The 27,311-nt window shown below is 47.4% G+C and overlaps 2 protein-coding genes across 2 annotated transcripts in view; one reads left to right on the top strand and one right to left on the bottom strand.

Annotated features, from left to right (window-relative positions):
• The window catches only part of EHD3 (EH domain containing 3), a 30,291-nt gene extending 16,780 nt beyond the window's left edge, over positions 1–13,511 (bottom strand). Inside the window, exons 1-2 of the mRNA XM_065890761.1 lie at positions 13,151–13,511; positions 3,058–3,234 (exon numbers count right to left, since the gene is read on the bottom strand). Of these exons, the coding sequence (XP_065746833.1) occupies positions 3,058–3,234; positions 13,151–13,377 (404 nt within the window). The 5' untranslated portion in view covers positions 13,378–13,511. The remainder of the gene's footprint in view (positions 1–3,057; positions 3,235–13,150) is intronic.
• Positions 13,512–13,709: 198 nt separating this feature from the next.
• CAPN14 (calpain 14) overlaps positions 13,710–27,311 on the top strand; it is a 30,077-nt gene continuing 16,475 nt past the window's right edge. The window contains 2 exon segments of the mRNA XM_065890832.1: positions 13,710–14,084; positions 25,742–25,827. Coding sequence (XP_065746904.1) covers positions 13,710–14,084; positions 25,742–25,827 — 461 coding nt within the window.

Raw genomic sequence — 27,311 nt, forward strand, 5'->3', positions numbered from 1 at the left:
TTACGCTGCCACAAGCAAAATGGCTGGAGTGACCGGAAGCTGGAGGAAGCACGGAAAGATCCTCCTCTACAGGCTTTGGAGGGAGCATGGCCCTGCCAACACCTTGATTTTGAACTTCTGGCATCCAAACTATGAGTCAGTAGTTTTGGGGGGTTTTTTATGCGGTACGCGGGCCTCTCACTGTTGTGGCCTCTCCCGTTGCGGAGCACAGGCTCCGGACGCGCAGGCCCAGCGGCCATGGCTCACGGCCCAGCTGCTCCGCGGCACGTGGGATCTTCCCGGACCCGGGCACGAACACGTGTCCCCTGCATCGGCAGGCGGACTCTCAACCACTGCGCCACCAGGGAAGCCCGAGTCAGTAGTTATTTTAAAGCCACTCAGTTCACGGTAATTTATTCTGGCAGCCCTAGGAAACTAATAGAAGCAGGTGTAAATGCAGCCCAGAAATGAGGGGCAGGGAGAGAAAAAGAGGGGGTGAGGGAGTGTGTGTGTGTGTGTGTGTGTGTTTGTGCGTGCAGGCACCATTCCAGGAGAGCGCTCATCACTGGGCTGGAGCCCCTAGAGATGTGGCCAAGACAGGGAGGCAGGGCCTGGATCACAAGGGCCTTGAAGGCCACATTAAGAGATGTGGACTTTATACTGAGGGCGGGAAAAATCCATTGGAACAGTTTAAGCACAAGAGTGACACAGTCTGATATGATGGTTGTCAGCATGTCCAGTTCAGTTCAACAAACATTTATGAAGCATGTGCTGTGTTTCTGGCACTGCGCTAGATCGCGAGGGCAGAAGAGTCCATGGCGCAGCCCTTGTCCTACCAAAGCCCATGGTTTTTATTGTGCCTGGGGCCCAGCCACATTCTGGTCCTTAGGTTCTAAGGCACACCCCAGTATTCCTCAATACATTCCACGTTCTGCTGAAGCCACCTTGAGCGGGGCTGCTGTCACTTGGTGACCAGAAGGTCGTGTACGTGGGGCTGCTGTTTGGGGCCAGGGCTGCGGTTGAGGTATCACCCAGGCTGGGTGCATGGAGTGAGAAGGGCAGGGGGCTGAGGATGACACCAGGTCATAGGAGCCAGAGACCAAGGGGACCAAGGTCTGCTAGGGAGGCAGGAGGAGGGCCAAGGAGCTGAGGGGGGCTGGTGGTTGAGAGAAACCAATACCCAAGAGAGATGGGGTAAGGTGAGGACGGAAAGTGCTCACCGCTTGTCACTGAGAGGTCGCAGATGACCTTCACACGGGCAGCTGTGATGGGGTGAAGCCATGTTCCACAGGTTGGGGGACAGGAAGAAGTGAGGAGGTGAAGCCCTGAAACTTGGCTGCGATAGGAAAGCGAGGGGGTAAGGGCTAGTAGGGCCTGCTGCAGGGCTTGCAAGAGGAGATAGATAGTTCCAGGCGGAGAAGGAGCCATGGGAGGTGGGGAGCTGTCAGAAAGAGTAACTGACAGAGCCGTCCCTGGGCAGATGGCCGGATGCACGAGTCGGGGGCGCAGGGGCGCAGACCTGAGGGGAAAAGAGAGGACTGGGCTCTCTGGAGGCTGCGTGGACGGCAGGGGCGGGGTGGGCGGGGTGGGACTGATGCAAACGAACTCCCTTTACGGACAGTTTAAAACAAACCAACTACAGGGAATCCATGGATACGGGCTTCCATCTTCTCTAGAATAGGAAGCAAGGTCATCTGCCGAGAGGGGGCCTGAGGTGTCTGGAGAAGGCTTGGAACACCCACAGAGAAGGGGAGGGGAGATGTCAGGGGAGGGGAGATGTCAAGGGCCGCGAAATGGGATCACGGGGCAGCAGGCGTCCGGGGTGTAGCCGCCCTGTGTGTGTGTAGTTGCAGTGAGGCTGGTGGCACATGGAGGGCCCTCTCCCACCCCACCCCCGCCCCAATCCTGTTATCCCTCCAATGGATGTGCCTGGCAGATCCCCGGCCAACAGTTAATCTACACATCTGTCACCCAGCTGTGGCGCGCTCCTGTAGAGAAGCACGAAACTTACGGTGCCATCTACGTATGCAGTGCCCTCTATGTATGTCGTAGTGTTCTTGCATTAAGCCACATTCTTTCAGTCCACTGTGTGTATGTGTTTGTGTGTATATATATTTTTTCAGTTTTCTCTGCCTGGAATGTCCTTTTTTTTTTAACCCTTTTAGTGTGATTTCACTCATGATTGAACATCTGGTTCAAATGCCAACTTTTCCGCAAAGTCCTCTTGCCTTGGAGGAGGACATTACTATGATCCTATTTTACAGATGAGAAAAGTGAGACACAGACCAGTCAGGTAACCTAAGATCGCGGTGCTATTTGGTAGGATTTGAACCCAAGTCGGTCTGAAGCCAAAGCCCATAGTCTTTACCTTTACTCTAAATGCCTTCAGTTAGAGAAAGTAGTTTAAAAATTTTTAAATGCGATACAGATGCAAAATTGTGGTGTGGATCTACATAACAAGCGTATCAGGGGATCAGCCTGCATTCTAGTTAAACAGAATAGTGGGAAGGCCTGGGTCAGCTTGCCAAGCAGTCTCTAGAGCTTCCTCCACTCAAATTGACCCAATGGCCCTGGTGTCTGCAGGCTGACTTGTCCCAGGGGAGGTGACTTGTCCAAGGTCACAGAGTGAGTTTAGTAGGAGGGTCAGTGCTCAAAGCCAGGGCTTCTACCTTACGTCCAGGGTTCCTGCCACCAAGTAAAAACAATATCTAGGAACAGAGAGGAACCTTCCTTTGCCTCCTGTCAGTTGGATGCAAAGCCCTTCTGTAGTTTAGGCAAAAGCTGGGAACTACAGAGTAGCCCTCTCTGCTTTTACTGGAGGGAGGTACACATTAGAGAAATGTGATTTAACTAGTTGAACCCTTCCCCCAACTTGATCGGGAGAAATCAGCTCAGTGTTTGCAGCTCCTGCATCCCTAATCAATGGTGGTTTCGTTCCCAGCAAGAAGGGGACGATCGAGAGAGATTCCAGGTCTGGAAAAGGTACAGAGTTTCCCAAGACCCTGCCCCGCCCTTTCACCTCTCATATTCCAAGAAAAGAGAGCTCCCAAGGCCTGTGTGTGTTCCCTCTGCACTCACCTGTTCAAGAAGGCATTGCCAAAGGCGTTCAGTTTCCTGAAAGGTTTCTTAGGATCCACCACCAGGGCATTCCCGGGGATAATGCCCTCCATCTCTCCCTGCATCACCGCAATGAAGGAGTCCGTGGTCGGCTCAGGCCCAATCCTCATGCCTGGGAAATCCTGTTCCAGCAGGTACCTGGCAGAAGGGAACGCAGTCATGATGCAGGGATTCTATTCACAGATCAGCACCGCATGCCTACCACAAGGCAGACGGTGTGAGTCATGGCAGAGGGGCAGATCCAGAGCAAGGAGATTTCACAGCAGGGAGAGATTTTCACCGACGGGGAACCCAAAGACCTTTGGGAGGAGGTGGGATTTCAGTTGAACTTAAAATAACAAATCTGTCCTTCTCGGTCCTTATCTTTTTCCCTCCATGAAGCAGTGCTGGGGGTGTGGGGCAGGGGGCACGGGGAAGAGCAAGGTTTGGGCTCAGAAATAAAGCGTGGCTGGCTTGAAACTGATTCCCACACAGAATATTGTAGACTTCACAGCTGTAGGGAGTCTGTCAAAGTCCCTGCACACAGGCTTGGTTAGAATTAGATCACCCATAGGCTCTGCTGGCCATCCATAGGCTCTTCTGGCCACCCATAGGCTCTTCTGGCCACCCATAGGCTCTGCTGGCCACCCATAGGCTCTGCTGGCCACCCATAGGTTCTGCTGGCCACCCATAGGCTCTGCTGGCCATCCATAGGTCCTTATCTATTTATCTGCTTAGTCAGTCATTTAATGTAGAAATAACTCGTACATAATACAAACTGTGTGATAGGAACACTATGACAAGTGTATGTCCATCCCACCCTAGACTTTTGGTCCCACCCTCTAGCACAGGTACCAGGCTGTGGCCCCAGGGGACAGGTGCCTCTCTTTGCTCCAGGCCTGGGCAGTGAGAGCCCAAGGCCACTGCCCTTCTCCACAGCTTCCTTTAGAACATATGGTGAGCCACAGAATGAAGAGAACAGGCTAGAAAGACAACCAGGCCCTTTGGAAGGAGCTCAGAACAGCTTTGAGCCCACACAGCTTAAGGCTGGACTGCGGGTGAAGGAGTCCAGAACTGCCCTGGGTTGGGACTGGCCAGAGAAGAGTCCCAGGGACCATGATGGACAAGAGCTAAGGGGTATGTTGCCCAACAAACACAGACCCTTGGGTGAGCCCTCACCGTGTGCCAGGACCCTCCCCCCAAACCTTGCGGGCCAATGTTCACGCTCAGAGGGAAAAGTCAAGGAGCCCTCAGGAGAAGAGATGGCAAGTCAGAGGCTGCTGGCTGGGGAGAGAGCCTGAGACCTCCAGGACCAGCGGTCCTCAGCTGGCTGCCCGTGGAGCTCCAGCTGCCGGGGCCGGGGCCCAGCCCAGAGGTTGTGACCCGCCGGCTCAGGGCAGGGTCCTGGCAACCGGTCCTTTTCAGGAACTCCCCAGTTGATTCTGATGTGCAGCTGGGGTTGACACCCTGCTCTAGACCCTGTCATTATGCTGATCACGCCACTGACACCCAATAGCGTGTCCGTGCCATACATCGCACTCATCACTTTGAGAACGTATCTCTTTCTGGCTTCACCGCACCCCTGTAGGTCGGTACAGTAGGGCTCTGTGTATCCGCGGGTTCCACATCTGAGGATACAACCAACCGCAGAGGACCCGTGGTTGAATCCAAGAATGTGGAACCCGTGGATCCGGAGGGCCGGCCGAACTGTGCCATTTTACATAGGGGCTTGAGCATCTGCGTGGGAGGTGGGGTCCTCGAACCAAGGTCCCGCGGAAACTACCAAGGGACGGCTGTACTGAGGAAACCCAGGCTTTGAAGGGTTCCCTCAGTGCAGCCGTCCTATTTGCTCACTATTAACTCTTGAACGTGACGGAGCTGGAATCCAAACCCTTATCAATCTAACACCAAATCCTTTGCTCTTCAACTGTCTTCTACCCCGAGGAAATGCTCTCTGCCCACCCTGTGCCACCCCAAGGTGGGTCTGCTCTGCCCAGCGAGTGGCAGCCGGGGGCACTGGCTGGGGTTTCTTCCGGCTCATCGACATCCCTCTGTGTCCTGAGCTGTTAGTTTACTCTGTGCTTCCAGGGCAGTTCAAGTCGGGTTGCCACGGGCTCCCTCCCCGAGGAGCTGGCAGGGGAGCTGCTGCAGAGGGGCCGCTGCCCAGGGCCACCCCGCCTGCACCGGGGGGTTTAGGTTGCCTTGGGAAGCCCCCCGTCTCCCTCCAGGATCCCAGCCCCACATTCTGGGTGTGAAGACAGGATTTCCTCCCATCAGAGGACCATTCTGAAAGCTGGATTGGGATGAGGATAAATCACCACAGCTGCACTTGGATGACGCTTCATGCTTTCTCAGACGCTCCTTCTTCAGGGTTTCGGGCGAGAGACAGGGAACCTCAGGGCCTGGGGCCAGCCGACCTGGTTTCTCTAACCTTCAGAAGGTTCTTGACCTCTGCAAACCTCAGCACTTTCCTCTGTAACATGGGAGACCATTGCTGTGATTTATTAAGCACCCTTGATGTGCCAGGTACTGTTCTAGACTTTCCATGAATTGTCTCATTTCACGTCACGTTTCTGCTGATGTGAGCACCGTGACCCTTATGGTCAAATGGGCCTCATGGGTAAACCCACCTCATCGGGTGTTCTGAGCGTTAAATAAGTTACAGACCTTAAGCACATAAACCAGTACCTAGAACCTAGATCATCACCCCATTTTACAGAAGAGAAGATAAAGGTTAAACTGTTTGCTGCAGGTAATGCAGTCAGGAAACAGCAGAGCTGGGATTTGAATCGAACACTCACGCCCTAACCACTACACTCGCGGTCTCCCTTCCTGCCTGAGGTACCTCCTTGACCAGGAAATGCAAATGGGCTGAGCACCCCCTTGGGACTAGAAGGAGGAGTGGGACAAGAAGGCCACAGAAGAATCTGGTTTGGCAGGAGGCCGGCCGGGGCCAGGCCTTGCGGGAAAGGTTAGGCTTCAGGGCCCACAAACCCGGGAACTACTCATCTCCGTAAACATCTGCCCTTGGGGTTCACACTTCGGCCTCAGCGGGTGGGACGTGGCAGCAAAGCTGTTGCTATCAGGTGACCCAAGCAGGCGCCAGGCCCGCTGGATCTAAAAGGATATTCTTGGGACTTGAAGCAGTTTCATGAGAATCAACACCGTGATCTGGAAACCCCATCCATGCTTGCCCATGTGCAGGGAGCACCTGTCCCAGTGGGCGCTTGGGTGAGAAGCCCCAAGCAGGGGGTGTGGCATGGGCGAATTCTGAGGCAGAAGGAGGGTGGTGGATATCATCAAAGGCTTCAGGGACAGCTGAAATAGACAGGGGTGGAAGCAAACAGTCTGAGGCACCCTTGAGAATGCCCAGCCTGAACAGGGCCAAGCAGCAGTGGGGAAGTACCTTCCTGACCCAGGCGTCTCAGATTTCATCCCTGAGATGCACTGTGCTGGCAGGCAAAGGGTGATGCGCCCCAGCATAGCGGGGGCCACTTCCTGGGATGTTCTGCAGCTGTAGCCTCAGGCGGCCCAGCCAGGGCCTGGTGGCTGGAACTGCTGTCATGCCTCCTCGGCTAAACCCACATGACCCCAGGTTTGCCGACCACACATGAGTCTGGAGAAATACAGAGTTCAGTGAAGCCAAGAGCAAGTCCAGGGATGCAGTCAGGCCAAGCAGAGAACCCAGGGCTGGGTAAATTCTCAGGGACATTTGGGTATGGCCTGCAGCCCCAAGTGCCCCCTTAACAAAGCCACCACTGTGTCCAGAAAGGAAAACCTATTGAGGAATATCATGGCTGCTTCTCTATGGGGAGTGATACAGATGGCCTCTGTTGCCAGGCAAAAACATTCCCAAGGCAGTGTAAAAAAAGAAAAGTTAATTCAAGCCTGGGTGAGAGCAGCTGAGATGGGGAAGCAAGAGAATAAGGAGGGGCTGATAGGCTGAGCACCTGCTGTAAGGCAGGTGCTGTTCTGCGACCTTTCCCTGAATTGTTCCACTTAATCGGTCCTTGAAGCACTGTGGGATGGCTGAATTATTTCAGTTTTGCAGGTGAGCAAGTTGAGTTGGAGGCTGCCCGAGTTCAGGGCCAAATGCAAATATTTAGAGGCCCAAAGAGCTGAAAAGTTTTGGGTCCCCCTTCCTTGCTCTCCAATGCAAAATAAATACTAAACCATAAAATGGGTATAGGGAAGTCCTACACAATTCAGATTTTACCCATGAGGCCTACTTTTGTCCGTATTTTTCTTAAGCAAACTCTTTCCTAACATTTCCGTCGTCTTTTGGTGTCCTGCTTGGCTGGCAATCTAAGCATGTGGCCTGCATTACTGGTGACCTAAGCACCCAGGGTAAGGCATGGAGCCAAGGATCTTAACCCAGTCTCCAGGGTACCCATCTCTGCAGTAGCGGGGCCAAACCTCCCCTCTGCTGGGGCAGCATCCAGGGCGAGGAACAGAGGGCCTGGTGCCACAGGAAGTGCCACCAGAGGCCTTGGGCTGGCCGGACCCTCTGCCTTGTCTCAGTTAGGGAATGCGCCTTGGTGGGCGTCTGCTTCATCACAGATATGACCTTGGACAAGTCCCTCAAGAGCCCACTGCCTCAGTTTCCCCAGTTTATAGAGCGGGGCTGATCCTGGGTTTCTAACTAGCTCAGAGGGTTAGAGTGAAGGTTTTGAGATGACATACATGAGTTTGGGAAAAGCAAAGGCTACACCAGACATGCGCCCACATTGGCAGAGACAATAATTAGAGAAAACAAACGTCTCATCACTGCCTGTAAGAACTCAGCGCATTTCTACCTGGACTCCAGATCCAGGGCCCTCGCCGCCTCTGTGAAAATCCACGTAGCTCTTAATTTGCATATCTTCAGGTAGATGCAGAAGGCATGTATCACTTTCTGCCTGTGTTACAGGTACTCGTGTTATATATCTGTATCTTGGTTTGTTTTGTTTCTGTTTTTGTTTTTGGCCGCACCATGTGGCGTGTGGGATCTTAGTTCCCTGATCAGCGATCGAACCCATGCCCGCTGCAGTGGAAGTGAGGAGTCCTAACCGCTGGACCACCAGGGAATTCCCATATATATCTGTATCTTTGATCTCTCTAAGCCTTGTGTACTTCAGCTTTAAAATGGGGTCAAGACAATAATGCTTGTCCTGTCAGCCTCTCGGGGTTCCGGGGATACCGTAAGTCACTCCACGGACACAAAGTGAGGTAGGAGATGGGGGACTCAGTGGCTGAGTTGAGGTCTGAGTCAGCTCTGTGCCCCACGGAGCAGTCACCACTGCCCCTGGGGCACAGCAGCCTCCACCAGGGATCAAAGTGACCCCAGCACAAAGGAGACCAGTGGCGAGACTGTCAAGCCTCCCACTAGCCTTGCCTTGTCTGCCCACCCCTGCGACAGGCTGGCCTGAGTGACCCTATGAGTTGTCACTATTCGCGTGTTAGAGACGAGGACACTGAGGTTCAGAAAGGTTAGACCTTCCTTCCAAACATGGTCTCTTGGCTGGGAACTGGTGGAGCCTGGGTTCTGCCGAGCCACCCGTGTTCTTTCCGTGGCTGCGTTCTGCTGTCAGTGGGAGTGGGATGGAGCCCTTCCCCAGAGGTCCTTCTCCCAATGGCCTCCACACCTGACTCTCAAGGCAGATCTTAAGCCGGACCTCAGGCAGGTGGACCCAGTGCCTCTGCCCTAGGCCCTCTGCTCCCTTGAGTAACACTCAAGCCTTGTAAGAGGCAGGTGGATTTCCAGCTAGTCCCACTCAAGGACCAGCAGATCAGAGCCCTGGCAGGAAAAGGACATCCATGGACCTCGGAGTGGGGACAGGAGTGAGGACTTGCAGGGGTGTGGCTGGCAGGATGGGCCTGGCAGAGGTCAGTGGGCCTACCTGGAATGGAAGGATGGCCCCTTCTCTAGCCCTTCAGCTTTCCAGAGAATCATCTTTCCTGGGTGGTAATGCTGCCATGAGGCCTGGGCATTAGAGATGCCAGGGAGATGACGGGAGAGGGTACAACCACAGGCAAATGCTGCGTCACCTTGGGGGGAGGATGCAGAGAGCCCCCTGAGAAAGTGGGGGAGGTCGAAAGGGCTGGCTGAGCAGCCCCCCCGACTGGCCCACCCCACCATGTGCTCATTCATAGTTTAGAGTCCGGGTCACGCTATAGAAGAGCCACAGGTGATCCTCAAGATCAGCTCAGATCTCCCTGTGGACAGCCAGGCAGCTTAGCTCCAGCAGCCCCGGGCCCCATACCCAGTGCCCCCGGCCCTCTACCCCAGTGCCGCCGCAGCCCAGCGAGGCCTCCCTGCGGCCCCTGAGACGCTGGGGACACTGGACCTTCCAGTCCCTGGGGCAGCCAGTTATTCACCTCCATGACCAGGGGGCCAAACGGTGAGAGAGAGGAGGGACTTGAGGCTTCAGGCCAGAAGGAGGAAGAGTGAAGGGAGAAAAACAGCAGAGGAGGGAGGGAAGGCTGTCAGGCCAGAAGGACACAGAGCTACTGTACTTGGAAGAGGCAGCCTGTGTTGGAGGAAGCATCCACCAGGCCAATTTATTGTTTATTACCCTGGGTTGCCGGGCCTTTGGCCAGGGAAGTTATTTCAGGCAGAGGTCATAGCACATTAATTAGTTGTTAGAAGAATGTCCTTTTCTGTATGTTCTTCCTGAGACAAGAAGTAGACCCTGAGGCAAGTACATATAACTGAAAGTGGATGGACACTCAGAGCCGGGGAGTGAAGAGGCAAGTCTGCTTCCGAGGGGAAGGTCCCTCACAGGTTCAGGCCGGAACACAGACCTGAATCACTGTGTTCAAGGCGAGAAGCAGGGATGGGAGAGGGCGTAGCTGCGAAGGCAGGCTGTACTCTGCACCCAGGCGCACTTAGCTACCCCAAGGGGAACTTTCTTTGCTTTGGGGGAGGGGTGTTGTACCAGCCTACCCTCTTGGGAAGCAACTCAAAAATATGACTCTTAATACCAAGATTAAAAAGTAAGAAAATGTTAAAACAAAACAAAACAAAACAAAAAAACAACCCCAGAACTCTGTACAACCTTTGGCCTAGTGATTTCACTTCTGGGAATCTCTGAGAAAACAGTCTAATATGTGGAAAAATATTACGCACAGAGATATTCAGAGTGATTCTACAAGAGCAAAAAATAAAATTAGAAACAACTTCAAACATTCAAGAGAAGCAGATTGGTTAAACGAATAACTGCACATACATGCAGTGAGATATCGTGTGGCTCTCAAAAATAATGCTACAAAGATTTTTAAATTTACCCGGGAAATGCTCAGGCTATGAGTGAAATAAACCCACATACAAAATTACATTATGGCATGATCTCAACTGTGTTATAAAATAGCTAAAAATACTGGTGGAAAGATATATATATATATTTTTGCGGTACGCGGGCCTCTCACTGTTGCGGCCTCTCCCGTTGTGGAGCACAGGCTCCGGACGCGCAGGCTCAGCGGCCATGGCTCACGGGCCCAGCGGCTCCGCGGCACGTGGGATCTTCCCGGACCGGGGCACGAACCCGCGTCCCCTGCATCGGCAGGCGGACTCTCAACCACTGCGCCACCAGGGAAGCCCTATATATATAAAATTTAAAATGGTTTCCCGAGTCGTGGGATGATGGGGCATTTTTTTCTTCTTCCTCAAATTTATTCTTGTCTGCATTTTCCAATTTTAAAAAATAGCTGTTCAGTGGATTTAATGAGAAGAAAGGAAAATATGTAATTTGCTTTTGGAGGGCTTCCCTGTGCTGCAGCCCCTCCTCCCCTGCTGGTAGTCTCTCCCTCAAAGGGAGACAGCCTCTGATGCACTAGCTAAATTCAGTTACTGACATGAGTGGGGAGGGAGAATTCTTGTACTCGGAGGATAAGAGAGAGGAGGGATCTGCCTCTCCTGGCCTTCCTGTCCCCCTCAGATAAGGAGTAATCTATGGCAAGTTGGCTCTGCCACTTTCTTAGACCCAGTTAACAGCAAGCATGACTCAGGCAAAGCCAGGACAGTGTCTCAGACAAGAGGCATGTCTGCTGCTCCAGGATCCTGCCCTCAGGGACGCTAGCTTCTCCCCATCTCCCCTCCCATTCTGCAAACCTCTACTGGGAGCTCCTGTAGCTGAGACCCCAGGCAAGGCCCCAGGGAGCTAAGGCACAGTAGTAAGTGCTGGGCTACAGGAAGGAGAAGCTCTAAATAACGTACTAAGAATTATAACCAAGGTGTGTCCAGAGGGCTGCAGGAGGCTGTGCAAGGGCAGGAGCGACCTGTAAAAGGCCTGTGCTTCCCGTGGGGCATAAACCGGACCAGGTGGAGGATGCGTGGTACAAAGGAAACCGTGAACAGAACCCAGGTAGCTCTGAAGTGCCTTTGGCAGAAATGGGTGTTTAACAAAATAAGGGAGATGGATTAGATCAGGGGTTCTTGCCCTAAGGGCCAAGGCAGCCCTTGAACTCCCCAAATTATATGTAAATTTGGGACGTATGTGCATTTTTCTAAAGATGGGTCCACATATTTCATCAGATTTTCAAAGGAGGTACTGACCTTTTGAAAAGTTAAGAAGCAAAGAATTAGATTCATCATTAAGGGCCCTTGTAGTTCTAACAATGTAAGATATCCAAAAGCCAGCATTCCCCCTGGGTACCCAACTTCAGAAATCACTCAGCCTCTCAAAGCTGCTGAGTCCAAGGCTGTCCACCCCACAAGAAAAAACTCATCTGGTGTTCCATTCATACATGACATGTTAGTATGCTACATGCCCTGCTTCCAAAAGGCTTGTGTTAAAAGCTTTGAGCTGGAGCAAATTTGAATCTAGAAAATCAGGAACCAGACTGTGAACTTTTCTGCTTTCCTCGCCAAACAAAGCACAGTGTTTTGCATGTTGCCGGTGCTTTGGTCAATGAATGGAAACAAGAGCACCCCTGCTTTGACACCTTCCACAGGAGATGAGCACCATTGACTCTGGGGGCGGTGGACACAGAACACATCACCACTCTGTACGAGCCTGACTCTCGACACGGGGGGGCCACGAGCACCCTCAACAGCTTGCAGGGCTGTGAATGAGGCCAAGGAAGATGGCCTGGCCTTGAGGGCTGTGTGGACTGGAGAGAAGCCTGTCTTCTAAAGATAGGAAAGGTCCTATCACTCTGGTGGACAATATATGGACCTCTCTGAACGCAGGGTGGACAAGCTGACTTCCTGAGGATCTCTCCAGCCCAGGGATTCTGTAATTCAAGGGGATGGATGACTCACCCTCAGAGTTACAGGCATTTAGCCAACCATCTCCTCCCATGCATCCAGGACCTGCATCCCAGGTCAGCCTCCCACCCTGTTATATGGCTTTGAACAATGTATTTAACTTCTCTATGCTTCAGTTACCTCACCTGCCAAGTCAAGGGGCTGGATGAGACCACGGCCAATATCCCTTCCACCTCCGAAAGACTTTAATATGATTACTGAGCCATTAAGATCAACGGAAAAGAAAAAAGCATCCTGCTTCTGGACACTGTTTGTCGCCAGTCTCCAAGAGATATCTGTAGGAGCTCTGCTCAGTGAAGGAAACGGATAAAAGAAGGACAAGTGGAACTACCAGACAGAGGGCCACAGGCTCCCAAGCCCACCTCCTCAGCTGCAACTGTAAAGACCTCATATGAGTGGCTGAAGCCTTTAGAAGGCAAGGGAAGTGGTCCTGCCCATCAAGGGTATGTCCCTACAAGGAGAGGGGGTAAGACAACCCCACCAGCCTAAGGTACTCTTGCGACCAGGGGCTTTCTCACTTGGGCTTCCTGGGTTTCAGTTTTACCGTCCATAAAATGGGAAGAATAGGGATGGCTCTGAATTTTAACACTTCAAACTGACCACCAAAGCCAAGGGCTAAGTGCAATGGAGAGGCACTAGGTAGGATAGAGCAGGGGACCATCCAATGCAATTGTGGGGTAAGCTTTGGATACCCGCACATAAGGATTTTTTCAGAGCCTTCTAATGAAGACTTCCCACTTGTCTCCACGCAGGAGGGGACATCGGGAGTGAGCGCAGGGCCTAAGCGCTGGGCGGCTGGGTGGGCTGCGGGGGCCCTGGCCGGCTCACCTGATGAAGGTGGTCTTCCCGGTGGAGTACTGGCCCACCAGCAGGACCATGGGCTTGTTGTCGAAATCAGCATCCTCCAGGGCGGGGGAGTGAAACTCGTGGAAGCGGTAGTGCTCTTCCAGGGGCAGCAGTTTGGTCCTGTAGAGTTTCTTGAGACCCTCGCTCACCGTCTGGAAGACCTCGGGGTCCTTCCTGCGGCGGTCATCGGAACGCAGCCAGCTGAACATCGCGGCCACCGCTCGCCCTCTCGGGCCCGGTGCGCAGTCCCAGCAGGAGGGCGCGGAGTCCGGCGACCCCCGTTCCTTGGGGAAGGCGTCCTGCAGGGCGGGTCCGCCGGGCTCCCAGCTGCGCCGCCGCCTCACCGGAGCGCGGGGCTCAGCCACACCATGGCCAGGGCGCAGGGCTCGGGGCTCCCTGGGAAGCACTCGCGCTCTTCCCCTGCTCCTGGGACCAAGCCCAGGGCCAGCTTCATCCAGCAACTAAGGCCGGAGGGAGATCAAATATCTGGGCTGGGCGGGAGGGCTGCGATCTTGGGAAAAAAGTCAAACCTGCTATTAAAATGTCAGATGCCGGGGTCCCCGGTCTCCCCCAGCTCTCTCCCGCTTTGGCTCGGGTGCGGTTTAGGGATGCTTTGGCTCTTCTCCCGCCCGCCTGCGAGGCTCAGGGGAGGAGGGGGCGCTGCCCAGCCAGCGGACAGCTCAGCATCTGCAGCCGCAGCCCGCAGCCCCAGGCGCCTGTTTTAATGCCAGCCGTGCAGGAAGCCGGCTCGCGGAGGAAGTCCCCGAGTACTGGCAAGGCTGGCGTGGCCCTGCGGCCCCGGCGGGGAGAAGCTGAGCAGGGCGCCGCCATGTTTATGGGCAGTCGCCCCACTAGGGACCCGCGACCGCTTGCTGCCTGGAAAGGGAGGGATGCTGAGCCCGGTGGGAACGGTCTGGTATTTCATTCCCGGCCACTGGAGGTTTGATTTGGGAACAGCGCCCTCTCAGGGACAGCTGCGAAGACAGAGTTGACCTGCTTCACGCTCTCCCTTCTCTTAGATATAGTCTTTCTTTGAGTTGCTGAGTTCAGTTCCTTAGGATGACAGGTTCTCTATTACTTGGGAATATTTTTTGGGGGGCATGGAAAGAAGAGCCCAATATCAGCTTGCCCCGAATGCCCAAAACTGTCACTACCCAAACTTTCTGCTAGGTCTAGGATGAAGTCAAAACCATTTTCATTCATTCATTCATTTGTTCATTCCGTCCAGTAAAACCAAACAAAACAAGCAGAACCTCCACAAGTATTGAACCGGTATTATGGCACAATTTTGGTGACTGTGGTTACACACTTGATCACTAAGATGAGCACATACAGTCTCTCCCTTCCAGGAGCTCCAGCCCAGGCCGGCCTTAAAGAGGAGATAGGAGCAGAGGGCCCTGGGTGCACAGCGGGAGGAGGCATCATTTTTGCCTGGATACTATGAGGAAGATGTCACAGAAAGCAGACTGTGAGCTGGATGTTCAATGACGAAATCTACAGAGAAGAAGGAGGACATTCCAAGCTGAGTAAAGGGCACTTGCAAAGGCTGGGGAACATGGAAAAACTTGGTGAGGTGAAGGCAGAGAAAATAGTTTGCTACCTAGAGTACTGGGTTCAGGAGGGTGGAAGGGAGTGACTGAGGCCAGGCACAGAAGGCTTTGCAGAAACAGGAATCATGGAGGAGATAAGGAGCCAATAATAATGTTACTGCAGATAACTGTTAACATTGACTGAGCACTCACCATGGGCAGGGGCCTGGGCTACGTTCCCAGCGAGTATTGTTTCATTTAACCCTCGCAGCAGCTCTACGAGGCAGATCGTGTCTCCAGTGTCATGCCAAGGAGAAGGGGATGACAGCTGGCCAGGTGTAGGCAAAAAGGGGTGTATTTGTCTACAGGCAATTTAAACACAACAATAAAACCAACTCAAAGTCAATCTGCTTTATATTCTCACCATTCTCATCAGCATCAGTGACAAAATATTCTCTCCTGCCAAGGCAGATGGCTCCCATATACTCCCCTCCGCAGACGAGGAAACAGAGTAGGCTAATGGGCCAGGTGGGACCGCTAATGCTGGTAGCCGTGCAGGGGAGGGGCTGGAGAAGCAAAAGAGGCTGGAGGCCAAGAGACTGATTAGGAAACTTCAAAAATGTAGGAGTTGGGGTAATCGGGCTGGGAAAAAGTCATATTCAAGAGATTTTTTTCTTTTTTAATGACATAGAATTGACAGATCTTGGTAAGCAATAATAAGGGTAAGATGGAGTCTAGGATAATTCTGAATTTTCTACTGTAGGGGACAAGATGGTTGGAGCCACTGTTCCACCAATTAGGGGAGTCGGGAAGAGAGCAGACTTAGCATATAAAGTCTGAAACGTGTGGTCGAGGTGCCCATGGGAACTCCAAGGGGAGGAGCGTGGTGAGCTGCAGGGTTTCGAGTGGGGATTGTCAGAGGTGGGTGCTGGCTCCGATCTCCTTGGCTACAGCTCAAATCTCCTGACTCCCTACTTGAACCCCAGAAGCTGATCGCCTCTTTCTGAGCTCTCTGCACTCCTGGTTGAGAAATCACTCAGATTAATATTTCACGCTTGGTGTTAAGTTAGCACTGGCATATGAGCATAAGAGGCAACTTTCAAAATATTTAACAACTCACATGGCATGGGAATGGAGCAATCAGAACAGACGTCTGTCTTCTCAGTGAAGCAGGGCCTAAGGCCCTTTTTTGCAGAGATACAAAAGACAGTGAAGGATATTACAATAATAAAACTCACAAAAGAGCATCCAAAATATATAATTAATGCCTGTATATTAATAAGAAAAAAATTCCAACAGAAAAAAATTAGCAAAAGACACAAAAATTCCTTTTATAAAAGAGGCTACAAGCATGTCCTAAAAGTATAAGAAAAGATGTTAAACCTCATTAGTAGTGTCTGGAAGTTGGGAAGGTCTGGGTCTGTTGAGGGGGAGAGGTCAGGATCGCCAGGGTGCTGGTGGGGAAGCCAGGGGTTCCTTTGTGGAAATATTTCAATATTTTAGTAATTAGTACAGCCATGGTATTGTGTACAACTAACTGTCAGCCCTGAATATTTAACTTATCGAGTGCATGTTGACACATCTCACTCTAGCTCTCAGTCGTGAAGAGTTGGGAAATCTATCTTTTAAATAAAGGAACCAAGTAATGATGCAGCATGTCTATATACTAACAATAATGACTTACAAGAGAGAATTAAAAAAAAATAAATCATTTACAAAAAATAGAAACATAGGGATAAATCTGACAAAAGATGTACAGACCTTTAGATGAAAAGTAATACAACTTAATGGAAAAACATTAAAGAAGTTCTAAATAAGTGGGAGAGACATACCGTGTTCAGTTATGGAAAGATTTCATGTCACAAAGATGTGAATTCTTTATAGCATAATTGCCAGATTCAATAATAGATAGAATTTAAATTAAAATCTGAACGGGGTTTTCCATGGAAATTAACATGGTGATTCTAAAATGTACGTAGAACAATAAATAGTCCAAGAGTAGCTAAGGGATCCCAGAAGAAGAAAGAAAAAGAGAGGAAGGTACAGGAGGATTAGAAGGAAGAGGAGGGCTTCCCTGGTGGCGCAGTGGTTGAGAGTCCGCCTGCCGATGCAGGGGGCACGGGTTCGTGCCCCGGTCTGGGAGGATCCCACATGCCGCAGAGCGGCTGGGCCCGTGAGCCATGGCCGCTGAGCCTGCGCGTCCGGAGCCTGTGCTCCACAACGGGAGAGGCCACAACAGTGAGAGGCCCGCGTACCGCAAAAAAAAAAAAAAAAAAAAAGAAGGAGGAGGGAGGGAGAAGGAGGAGAATAAAAGAAGACAATATCAACAGCAAGAGCAACAACTAGGCGAAGGGAACTTGCCATAGTAGAAGTCATTATCAAGTTGCAGTGGTTAAGGTGGTGAGGTTTAGCATAGAGATAGATCAAGAGAACAGTGACCCAGTAAAATAGTCAGGACATGTGGAAACCTGATATATACAGAGGTTGTAACAGAGAATGCATATATATATTACAACAAGGTCAGGAAGAATTCCTTCAATAAGACACCAAAAGAACAAATGGCAAATGAAATACATTTGGCAATAGTAAACCTAAGTCACTGTTATTCAACTGAAGATACAAAAGATAGTGAAAAGATATTTGCAATACATAAAACCAACCAAAGAGCATCCAAAATATATAATTAATACCTGCACATCTGTAAGAAAAAGACAAACATTCCAACAGAAAAAAAATATATTAGCAGAAGACAGATTCCTTTTCCAAAAGAGGCTACATGACTTCTACCCTATAAACACAAGAAAAAATGTCGAACCTCATCAGTAGTTAGAGAAATGCCAAACCACAATTAGATAGAACTTCACACCCACCAAAATGGCCAAAAAGAAAAGCATTGGTTGATAACAAGTGGTGGTGAGAATGTGGTGCAATGGGAACTCTCACGCGTCACTGGTGGACGTGTAGATTGTCATAAACGCCTTAGGAAACAATTTGGCATTACCTGGCAAAGCTCAAGGTGTGTGTGTCCTCCATCTACCTTGCAATCCCATGCCTACTTGTTATCTAGAGAGACTCTTGCCCACGTGCAGGTGCATGGGGAGATAAGTATGTTGAGGGCAGCATTGTTTGTAACAGCAAAATATTATAAACAATGAAATTTTCTTCACCAAGAAAGTGGATAAATTGTGCCATGTTCATATAACAAAATTAATGTCATATAATAATACAGTACTATACCAACGTGAAAATGAGGACACTGGATCTGATGCCAAAACACAGTGCTGGGTAGATAAAGCCCAAGGTAGGCTGTGATGCAAAGCATAATAAATACCACTTCTCTAAAGTTTTAAATTATGCAGGAAACACTCCCTGTTGTTCATGATGCTTGGAAGTTTTTAAGAAGTAAGGGAATAGAAAACAATCTGGAAAACAATGTCCTCTGGGGACTAAGGACGGAAGTGAAATTGGGGATGGGGACACAGGTGGCTTCAACTATACATTCGCAGTGCTTTATTTCTTAACCCTGAATGTGAGTACTTGGCTGTTTATTTATTATTACCCCTATCCTTTATAAAAAATATCTGGTCCTTAGATGCACAAAATTAGATTATTTTTCATAATCGTGGTTCAAGACAAACTCCTTATACCTGGCTTTTTTGTTACATTTTTTTCCTTTTTTAATTGAACTCACTTTTAAATAATACAACGAACCCCTGGTGAACCTATCAGCCAATCCGAGAACTGGAAAAATTAGCAATAATTTGCATGTATCTATGTGTCCATCCCTTATCCTGTGCCCTGCCAGCCCCAGAGCTAGCCACTACCTGGAATTTATTCCCTTGGTTTTTAAATTAATGTTATCATTAATAATAGCATATTGTTGAGGTTTCATGCTCTGGAACTTTGTAAAAAGCATATCCCGCTACAAGTAGTCCCCTGGAACTTAATTTTTTTCCTACTCAACTTTCTGTCAGCGGCATTCGCTTTCAGTTCCCGCTGGCTCCTAGCGGCCTCTCTCCTACCAGGTGCTTCTCCTAAGCCCACCACGTGGCTCCTATGGTCTGTTACCCTGAGGTTCCCAGGCAAACAACCTGCAGTAGATAGAGTCTCTGGGCCCGCACATCCTTAGCGACCTCAGGAAAGTGACTTCGCTCTCCCAGCCTCAGCTCCATTGTGAGTGAGAGTTTTTGAGAATGAATGGAGACAATGCATGTTGCTTTCTCAGTGACTGCCTGGTCAGTTGACAGTGCTCAGTATACACTGTTAGCTCTTAGTATAATAATCACTGTCATTGTTATTCACTATGTGGGCACTGCCCTGTGTTCTGGACGTATTTAATAAGCTAGCATATCATTGGTCAGTGAGTAACTTTTTTCAGTTCATTTGTATATTAACTGAGGGTGGCTCATCAGCTCCAAGAAGCACAACTGCTAGTAGTGGAATGTGTGGCCTTCGCTATAAGCCCTTGAGGGTGACGCTATGAAATTGGGCTTTTTCCTTCTTTTTCTTCCCTTTCTCACTAAGACCACCAAAGTCTGGCCAGAAGTAGAGGGAGAAGAAGGTGAAAACTGCAGTGGCAACTTGGAATAGAAAAAAGCTTGAGCCCTGGCCCTAACCTGGGGAGGTTAGAGGAGTCAGGAGGACGGTTCAAGTGGTGGCCCAGGTGTCCACAACCCTAGAGCTTGGGCCCCTCCCAGCCTGGCCCCTCCCAGATGAGTACACCATAGTTTACTCATTTTGTTGAGCTCCACTGAAGGGGAAAATGCATCAGCTCAGCCAATTCCTCTTGTTGAGAATTAGATTAAGCTATTTAACCTCTTCTTATGGCAATATTCTCGTATGTGAAACCCGGTCTAAGAATGACACTGCTTTCGTGGGGATAAATTGACACAGTGTAGGTTAAGGACCTCATACCATTTTATAATCTCTATACAGATGTCTATCTATCTATAGACATAATTACATATATGTATATATGTGTGTGTGTATATATATATACATATACACACATACATATGGCATGTAAGTTCACTTCTGTTCATTCAGTTTTCATTCATTCAAGGGGAAAGTGAACTTCTGTTCTTTCTACTTGAACTACTGTACTTTCCCCCTGAATGGATGAAAACTGAATGCATACAAAGAAAGGCAAGTCTGGAATAAAAATAAGGAGATTAGGAAATTGTACTCGGGAAATTTATAAACAGAAAAGGAGATGAAGTAACAGGCTGGGTCCAGTTGTCCCTGAACAGCCTGCCCTGTTCATACCATTACTGCCACACCTATTGATACTTAATTACTGGGACATGCGTCTGTCATACACAGCAGCTCTTGTGGGCAGAAAGAGAATCTCATCCCTAGGTTACCAGGGGTGAGCTCACCGGAAAAGTCCAATATCACAAGGAAGAAAGCCCACACTATGGGAGGCAGTGGTGGATGTCTGGTTTTATTAAAGTGTCTGCTTCTTGAGCCCCTACAGCTCAGTTTCCTCTCTGAGAACCTCATCTCCCAAAGGCAAGACATTTGTAACTTAGGAGATGTGAGCTATAATTAGAAAACCTTCCATCATCACCTTCATTATCAGTCTCTGCTTTCATAGCACTTGTGTTCCTAGAGGGTGGGCATTGCCCTTGTAGCATCTGGTCCTCACAGCAGTGCTGAAAGTGAAGATATGAGAGGAACACTCACACAGAGAGGTCGAAAGCTTTGCCCCCACAGGCATCCTCTGTGGAGCTATCATCCTACCTCCTTTCCCATCAGTCCAAAAAAGGTGTGAGGCAGCTTTCCAAAATCTCCTGAATTCTGAAAAACAATTTAACCCTTGAGGCAGTAGATAGGAGGAGAAGGGGCAGGTGGCTGGTGCAGCAGCGATCGTGTCGGGGGGAGGTGAGCTCACCCAGTGCTCCTTAGAAGTGAGCAGCTTGTGTGGCTCCGAGCTTCCTGATGAAAGCAAAACCAGAAGCAAGTTCTTGGTCCTAAGCCCAGACATATCAATCGTCCCTGTAGGCAGTACCTTGATTGCACCATCCCACTAAACAACCCCCCTTGGAAAATAAAAGTAACAAAGCAGTGAAACGACAAAAGCACAGGAATCCAGAGGGACCCTGGAACAAGGACAAGTCTTGAGCATCTTTCCTAGATGGTAAATCTTGCCTGTCTCCCCACTAGGGGAGGTAGACGAAGCTTCTTGATGAGGAAGGCTGAGCTGTCATTTCTCTTGAAATCTAGCTCAGTGCTGAAGCAGGCCCCAAACTTGACTCATTAGGGAAGTGGCTCTTGATGGGCAGAGAGACTGGAAATGTGAACTGCCTGCAGTTGGCTAATGACTGTAAAACAGTAAGGCTGTGACCATCACAAAATGTGTACCACAGAAGGAAACTGATAAAGGCAGAAGATGGGAGCAGGCATCATTTAAAAATACAAAAGCAGACAACAGTGGAAGTTGAAGAAGCAGAGCCTGCTCCTGTCTTTAAAAGTCTGCTACTCAGCAGCTATGTCTCAAATTTTCTCTATTTAAAAACTGTATTTATTTTTATTTTATTTAGTTTGTATTTTGCTTCTCAATTTTGATTATAAAATTTTTTTTTTGCTAACTGAGTTTAAAATTGTTTTATAGGAAAAGTTATTGGTTTTTTTCTTTTAATTTTATTTATTTTTACTTTTGGTTGCTTTGGGTCTTCGTTGCTGCACGCGGGCATACTCTAGTTATGGTGAGTGGAGGCTACTCTTGGTTGCGGTGCGTGGGCATCTCATTGCAGTGGCTTCTCTTGTGGAGCACGGGCTCTAGGCACGTGGGCTCAGCAGCTGTGGCTCGCAGGCTCTAGAGTGCAGGCTCAATAGTTGTGGTGCACGGGCTTAGTTGCTCCGCAGAGTTGTGGTGCATGGGCTTAGTTGCTCCGCGGCATGTGGGATCTTCCCGGACCAGGGCTCGAACCCGTGTCCCCTGCATTGGCAGGCAGATTCTTAACCACTGCGCCACCAGGGAAGCCCAAAGCTATTGGTTTTATTCTTTATGATTTCTCCCATTACTACATTAAACTTAGAAAGAGTTCTCCTGCTCAAGAGTTTGAGTTTTTATTTTCTTGAAATTGTTCTCTAGTTTGAAACTTTTATATGTAACTTTAAAATTCATCATTAGCTTTTTTTTTTTTTGGTATAAAGTTGTGGAGTGGTGATGTATTCAAAATTATTTCCAGATTCTTTACCAGTTCTCTGTTGAATAGTCTTCCATTCTCTTTTGATTTGTCAAGTCTTCTTAAAGACACATTATTATAAATTACTGAAATAGGATAACCCTATTTCAGAGTTATCCTGTTTCAGCGAGCTGTGTCTATTTTTAGTAACATGCCATTTAAATTACTATAATCTTATGATACATCTTAATATCTGGTATGAATATTCACTCTCCCTTACTAACATGTTTTAACAATCTCTTAGTCTCACTTTCTTCTTGTCCTTGTTGTCTTCCCCCTCCTCCTCTCTCTCTCTCTCTCTCTTTCTCAAAATCTTCTGTTCCTTCTAATTGAAAAGTAATTATGAAATTTGCGGGTAATTTAGTTTCCGTCTTATTTCTGTCAATATGTATTTATTTATCCTCTGCCTTTTCCCCAGTCAACATTATACCATGTGTATTTCACATATCCTGGAAAACTATTCAAATAATTAATTGGAATGAATGCTAATATCCAACTCTATGGAAATTCCTTAATTTAATTAGCCGTACTAAATAACGAACATGTAAGTCATTGGCAGAATTATTGCCAACAATAATAAAAGCTTTATTTCAGAGTTATCTATTCTGTTTCACTGAAAGATGAACACCTTTGTACATAATTCTTCATCCATGGTTTTATTTACTTAATATGTATTTTATAAATGGAACCATTGGCAACAGTATTAATTCTTTTGATACTTACCACCAAATTGCTTTTCAAAAGAGGTACAACAGTTTATATCCCTATTGCAGGGATGTTAGAGTTCCTAGGGTTTTTTTTTTTCCCCCAACACTGTATGTTATTATTTAAATAAATTCACCAATTTGGGAACTGGAAAATATCTCATTTTTTAAAATGAGTGTATATATTATTACAAAAAAGTTTGAAATTTTTCATTTGTTTATTAGCCATTTATATTTCTTCTGTGACTGTCTATTTTTGTTTATCCTTCATTTTTCTAAAAACATTTTGTGTTTTTCTCATTGTTTTGAAAACGTTTCCTTGTTTTTACAATAAGGACATTAATCTTATGTCTCTGTGTTTACTCATCCAGATCAATTTTGAAGATGTTTTGTCAATTACCTTCTCCTCACCTCTCCCCTCCCCCACAAAACAAGATCATTGGGATATTTTTTTATCAGAATCTCAATAAAATTATAAATTAAGTTTTGGAGAGTTAACATCTTCTTAATATTTAAATTTTCAATCCAAGGAAATGATACAGCTTTCCACTTATTCTTTTACATCCGTGTAAACTTTCTGTAGTTTACAAATAGGTAAAAAAATTTCCTTTAAGATTATTCTCAGTTATTTTATATTTTTATTGTTACTATGAAAGATATTTCTATTATGATAATTTCTAACGGCTTATTGCTATATATAGGAATGCCATTACTTTAAAAAGTATTTATCTAATGTATAGTTTTTTTACTTAATACTCATTCATACAGTACTTTTTAGTTCATTCTTAGTTTTCCAGTTAAATGAGGATCAACTAGTGTTTTTCTTCTTTATTAATACTATTTAGGTTTATAATTGTATTTCATATTTTGCCAGAATTTTCAAAACAATGTTGAAATTTTAAAAAGGAGCCTTCTTTTTTTGTTCACCATGTCAGTGCTATTCTGATACCTATCTGGATTCTTCTTTCTTTCACCTCCTTGGCTTGGGAGTTGTGATCTTTTTCAATGCTTTCTTTTTTGGGGGGGTGGGTCAGATAAAAAAGTATTCTTAGCATCTGGCATATAGCATCCTCTTAGATTTGACAGATACATGTATTTGTGTGTATATAGAATCCTACATACACAATTACATATTTGTGTTACGTGCTCTGAGTGTTTCTGAGAAGCCTGGGTAGATGGTGATGCTGTGAATAGAAACTGAGACCACAGGAGGAACAGTAGGTTTGGAAAATGATATCTACTGATAGCCACAAGGATACTGAAGCTCAGTCCAGGATCTTCTCAAAGGGTTTCCTTTTGCAGGATGGGACAGAACTCATATGTTTTGACATGTGAGACATGAGATTGAATTGACAGCAAACTCAATGTGAGTCAACACTAAGATGTAGGTGCCAAAAATAATTATAAGGTTTGAGCCGCATACACACAAGCGTAGGAGATGAGGATAATCACTGCTGCCTGGCAGCCTGTTACATGGCTGGCACTATGCTAGCTGCTCTCACACACATGACTTACTTTGTTTGCGTGACAGTTCGAAGTGTCATGCTTCTCCCAGAGAGCGGAACAGAAGCTTAGTACCTAGAACGAGGCAGAGCAGGGCACGTGCCACAGTTTTTATGAAGTGTAGGTGAACTGATTGATAAACCCAGATGTGGTCTGACATGGTATGGTTAAGAGTCGGGGAGCCAGTCACTGTGTTGTATTATGGTTAACTTAAGGAGCTGAAATTTTAAAAATTATAATTGGAGGACTGTTCCCTGCGAGGGCAAAAACAACCAATCTACTACTGTGCTATTACCCACTTGCAAGATTTCTGTTACCATCTGTATGCCAATAATCCTAAACATTCATATCTCCAGTCTGAGCTTCCCTTGGGTATCCTGTAGACAGGCAGCTCACATTCAGTCCCGGGGTGAGAGTTTCCCAAAGACCTCTTGGTAAGCACTAAATTCAATCATTACGGAATAATTTTAATTACTATTTTAACACAATTTACTGAGTGCTTATTATGGACCAGCCACTGGACTAAATGTTTTGTATTCATTACGAAATGAATAGTTGAATTTTCCCACTAATCTTACAAAGTATATATTATCCCTATTTTGTAGATGATAAAACTGAAATGATAAAACGGAGTCAGTAAATGGTTAGAGTTGGGTTCAAACCCCAGGTTTATTTGGCTGTAAGTGTAAGTGTGACTTCCCCAAAGTCCTCCAATTCCCTTTAACTCTGTTTCAGACTTTTTCAACTCCATTCGCACCTGATTTCTTCTTTCTCTTAGATCTCCATCAGTCATGTTTGTGTGTGTCAAGAACTTTTATTTTCATATTGAGATAAAATTTATATTTAGAAATATTTATGTTTATGATTTTATATTTATTTAACAAATGTATTTAACAAAATTTAGCACTTAATATGTGATAAATACTGTCCTAACTGCTTTACCAATGTTAGCTCAATCCTCACAGCAGTCCTATGAGTAGGTGTATTGGTGTCCTAGGGCTGCCATAACAAATTGCCACAAGAGAAATTTATTTTTCATAGTGTTTCTTAAAGGCAGAAGTCTGAAATCAATGTGTCCTTAATACCGTACTCACTCCAATGGCTGTAGGGGAGGATCCTTCCTGCCTGTTTCGGCTTAGGGTGGCTCCCAGCATTCCTCAGCTTGGAATGCATAGCTCCGGTCTTTGCCTACATCTTCACACACCCTTCTCCTCTGTGTCTTTCCCCTTCTCTTCTTTTGTAAGGACACTTGTCATTGGATTTAGGACCCACCCTAATCCAGAGTGATTTTATCCCAAGATGCTTAACTTCATTACACCTGCAAAGACCCTTTTTACAAATAGGATCACATTGACAGATTCTAGGTAAACGTATCTTTGGAGGAGGGTACCCATTCAACTCATCGCAGTAGATGTGACTATTGGCTTCATTTTACAGATCAGGAAAAGGACACAGAGAGGTTAAGTAACTTCCCTTAGGTCTCACAGCTAGTGAGCAACAGAGCCATTTTCTCCTCTTACCAACTCCCAGGGCCTTTGATCGTTCATTTCAAGGTCTCATCTGCAGGCATGAATCTCACCCAGATATCTGCAACATTTGCTATTGGCACTCAGCCCAGCCACCTGGACTGGTTCTCATTTTATACAGGCGACCTCCAAACATGGACCTGCGTACCTAGTCAAGCTGCGGAACCCCTGGGGAAGAGTGGAATGGAAAGGAGACTGGAGTGACAGGTGAACTTCTGAGACTGGCTGGGAGGGGTGAGGACGGGGTAGGTAAAGGCTGCAAAGGAGGCTGCCTTTGGCACACAAATTCAAATGCGTGCTTTTGACATTTTCACATATGCATTATCACTTAATCATTTTTACAGATGAAAAAATGAAGGCTCAGAAAAATAAGTGGAATCTTACTCCTGATAGAATGTACTACACTCTATTTATTATACATTAATAAAGAGAATTGTCGGAGGGACTGGGTCTATGTGGAAAAATGGCATCCAAAGATTTATATAAATTTTTTTTTTTTGGGCTACGTTGGGTCTTCGTTGCTGCGCTTGGGCTTTCTCTAGTTGCAGCGAGTGGAGGCTACTCTCCGTTGCAGTGCTTGGGCTTCTCGTTGCGGTGGATTCTCTTGTTGCGAAGCACAGGCTCTAGGCGCGCAGGCTTCTGTAGTTGTGGCATGTGGGCTCTAGAGTGCAGACTCAGTGGCGCACCGGCTTAATTGGGCATGTGGGATCTTCCCGGACCAGGGCTCAAACCCGCGTCCCCTGCATTGGCAGGCGGATTCTTAACCACTGCGCCACCAGGGAAGCCCGATTTATATAAATTTTAAAGTGTTGTAGAAATATAGCATCATAACGTTGTTGGTAGTGGTTTGTTTAGGAAAACAAGTGCTTGTCTTTGAGAAAAATGAAGGGTGAAATTAATTTTGGTAGCTGTGTGATCTTAGGCAAACTTTTAAATTTCTTTGAGCCAGATGTGTGATGAGGATTAAATAAAATGATGGGCTTTATTCCATAGTGTCTAAGCTGCTGTTAGTCTCATCCAGAGTAGTTTTCATTTTAGATATTATATTTTTTAATACTAGAGATACCATTTGAGAATATCTTTCACTTTTCTCTTCATCATGTCCATAGTTCCCTTTACATCCTTGAGAACATGAAGCGCATTTATAATGGGTGTTTTAATGTCCTTATCTGCTAATTCCATCATATCTCTCTTATTTCTAGGTCTGTTTTTACGTGTGGTCATGGATCACATTTTCTTTCTTTTTCTTTTTAAACATCTTTATTGGAGTATAATTGCTTTACAATGGTGTGTTAGTTTCTGCTTTATAGCAAAGTGAATCAGCTATACATATACACATATCCCCATATCTCCTCCCTCTTGTGTCTCCCTCCCACCCTCGCTATCCCACCCCTCTAGGTGGTCACAGAGCACCGAGCTGATCTCCCTGTGCTATGCAGCTGCTTTCCACTAGCTATTTATTTTACGTTTGGTAGTGTATATATGTCCATGCCACTCTCTCACTTCGTCCCAGCTTACCCTTCCCCCTCCCCGTAACCTCAAGTCCATTCTCTACATCTGTGTCTTTAGTCCTGTCCTGCCCCTAAGTTCTTCAGAACCATTTTTTTTTTTAGATTCCATATATATGTGGTAGTTTTTCTCTTTCTGACTTACTTCACTCTGTATGACAGACTCTAGGTCTATCCACCTCA

The sequence above is a fragment of the Phocoena phocoena genome, chromosome 14 (genome assembly GCF_963924675.1).
Source record: "Phocoena phocoena chromosome 14, mPhoPho1.1, whole genome shotgun sequence".
NCBI lineage: Eukaryota > Metazoa > Chordata > Mammalia > Artiodactyla > Phocoenidae > Phocoena > Phocoena phocoena.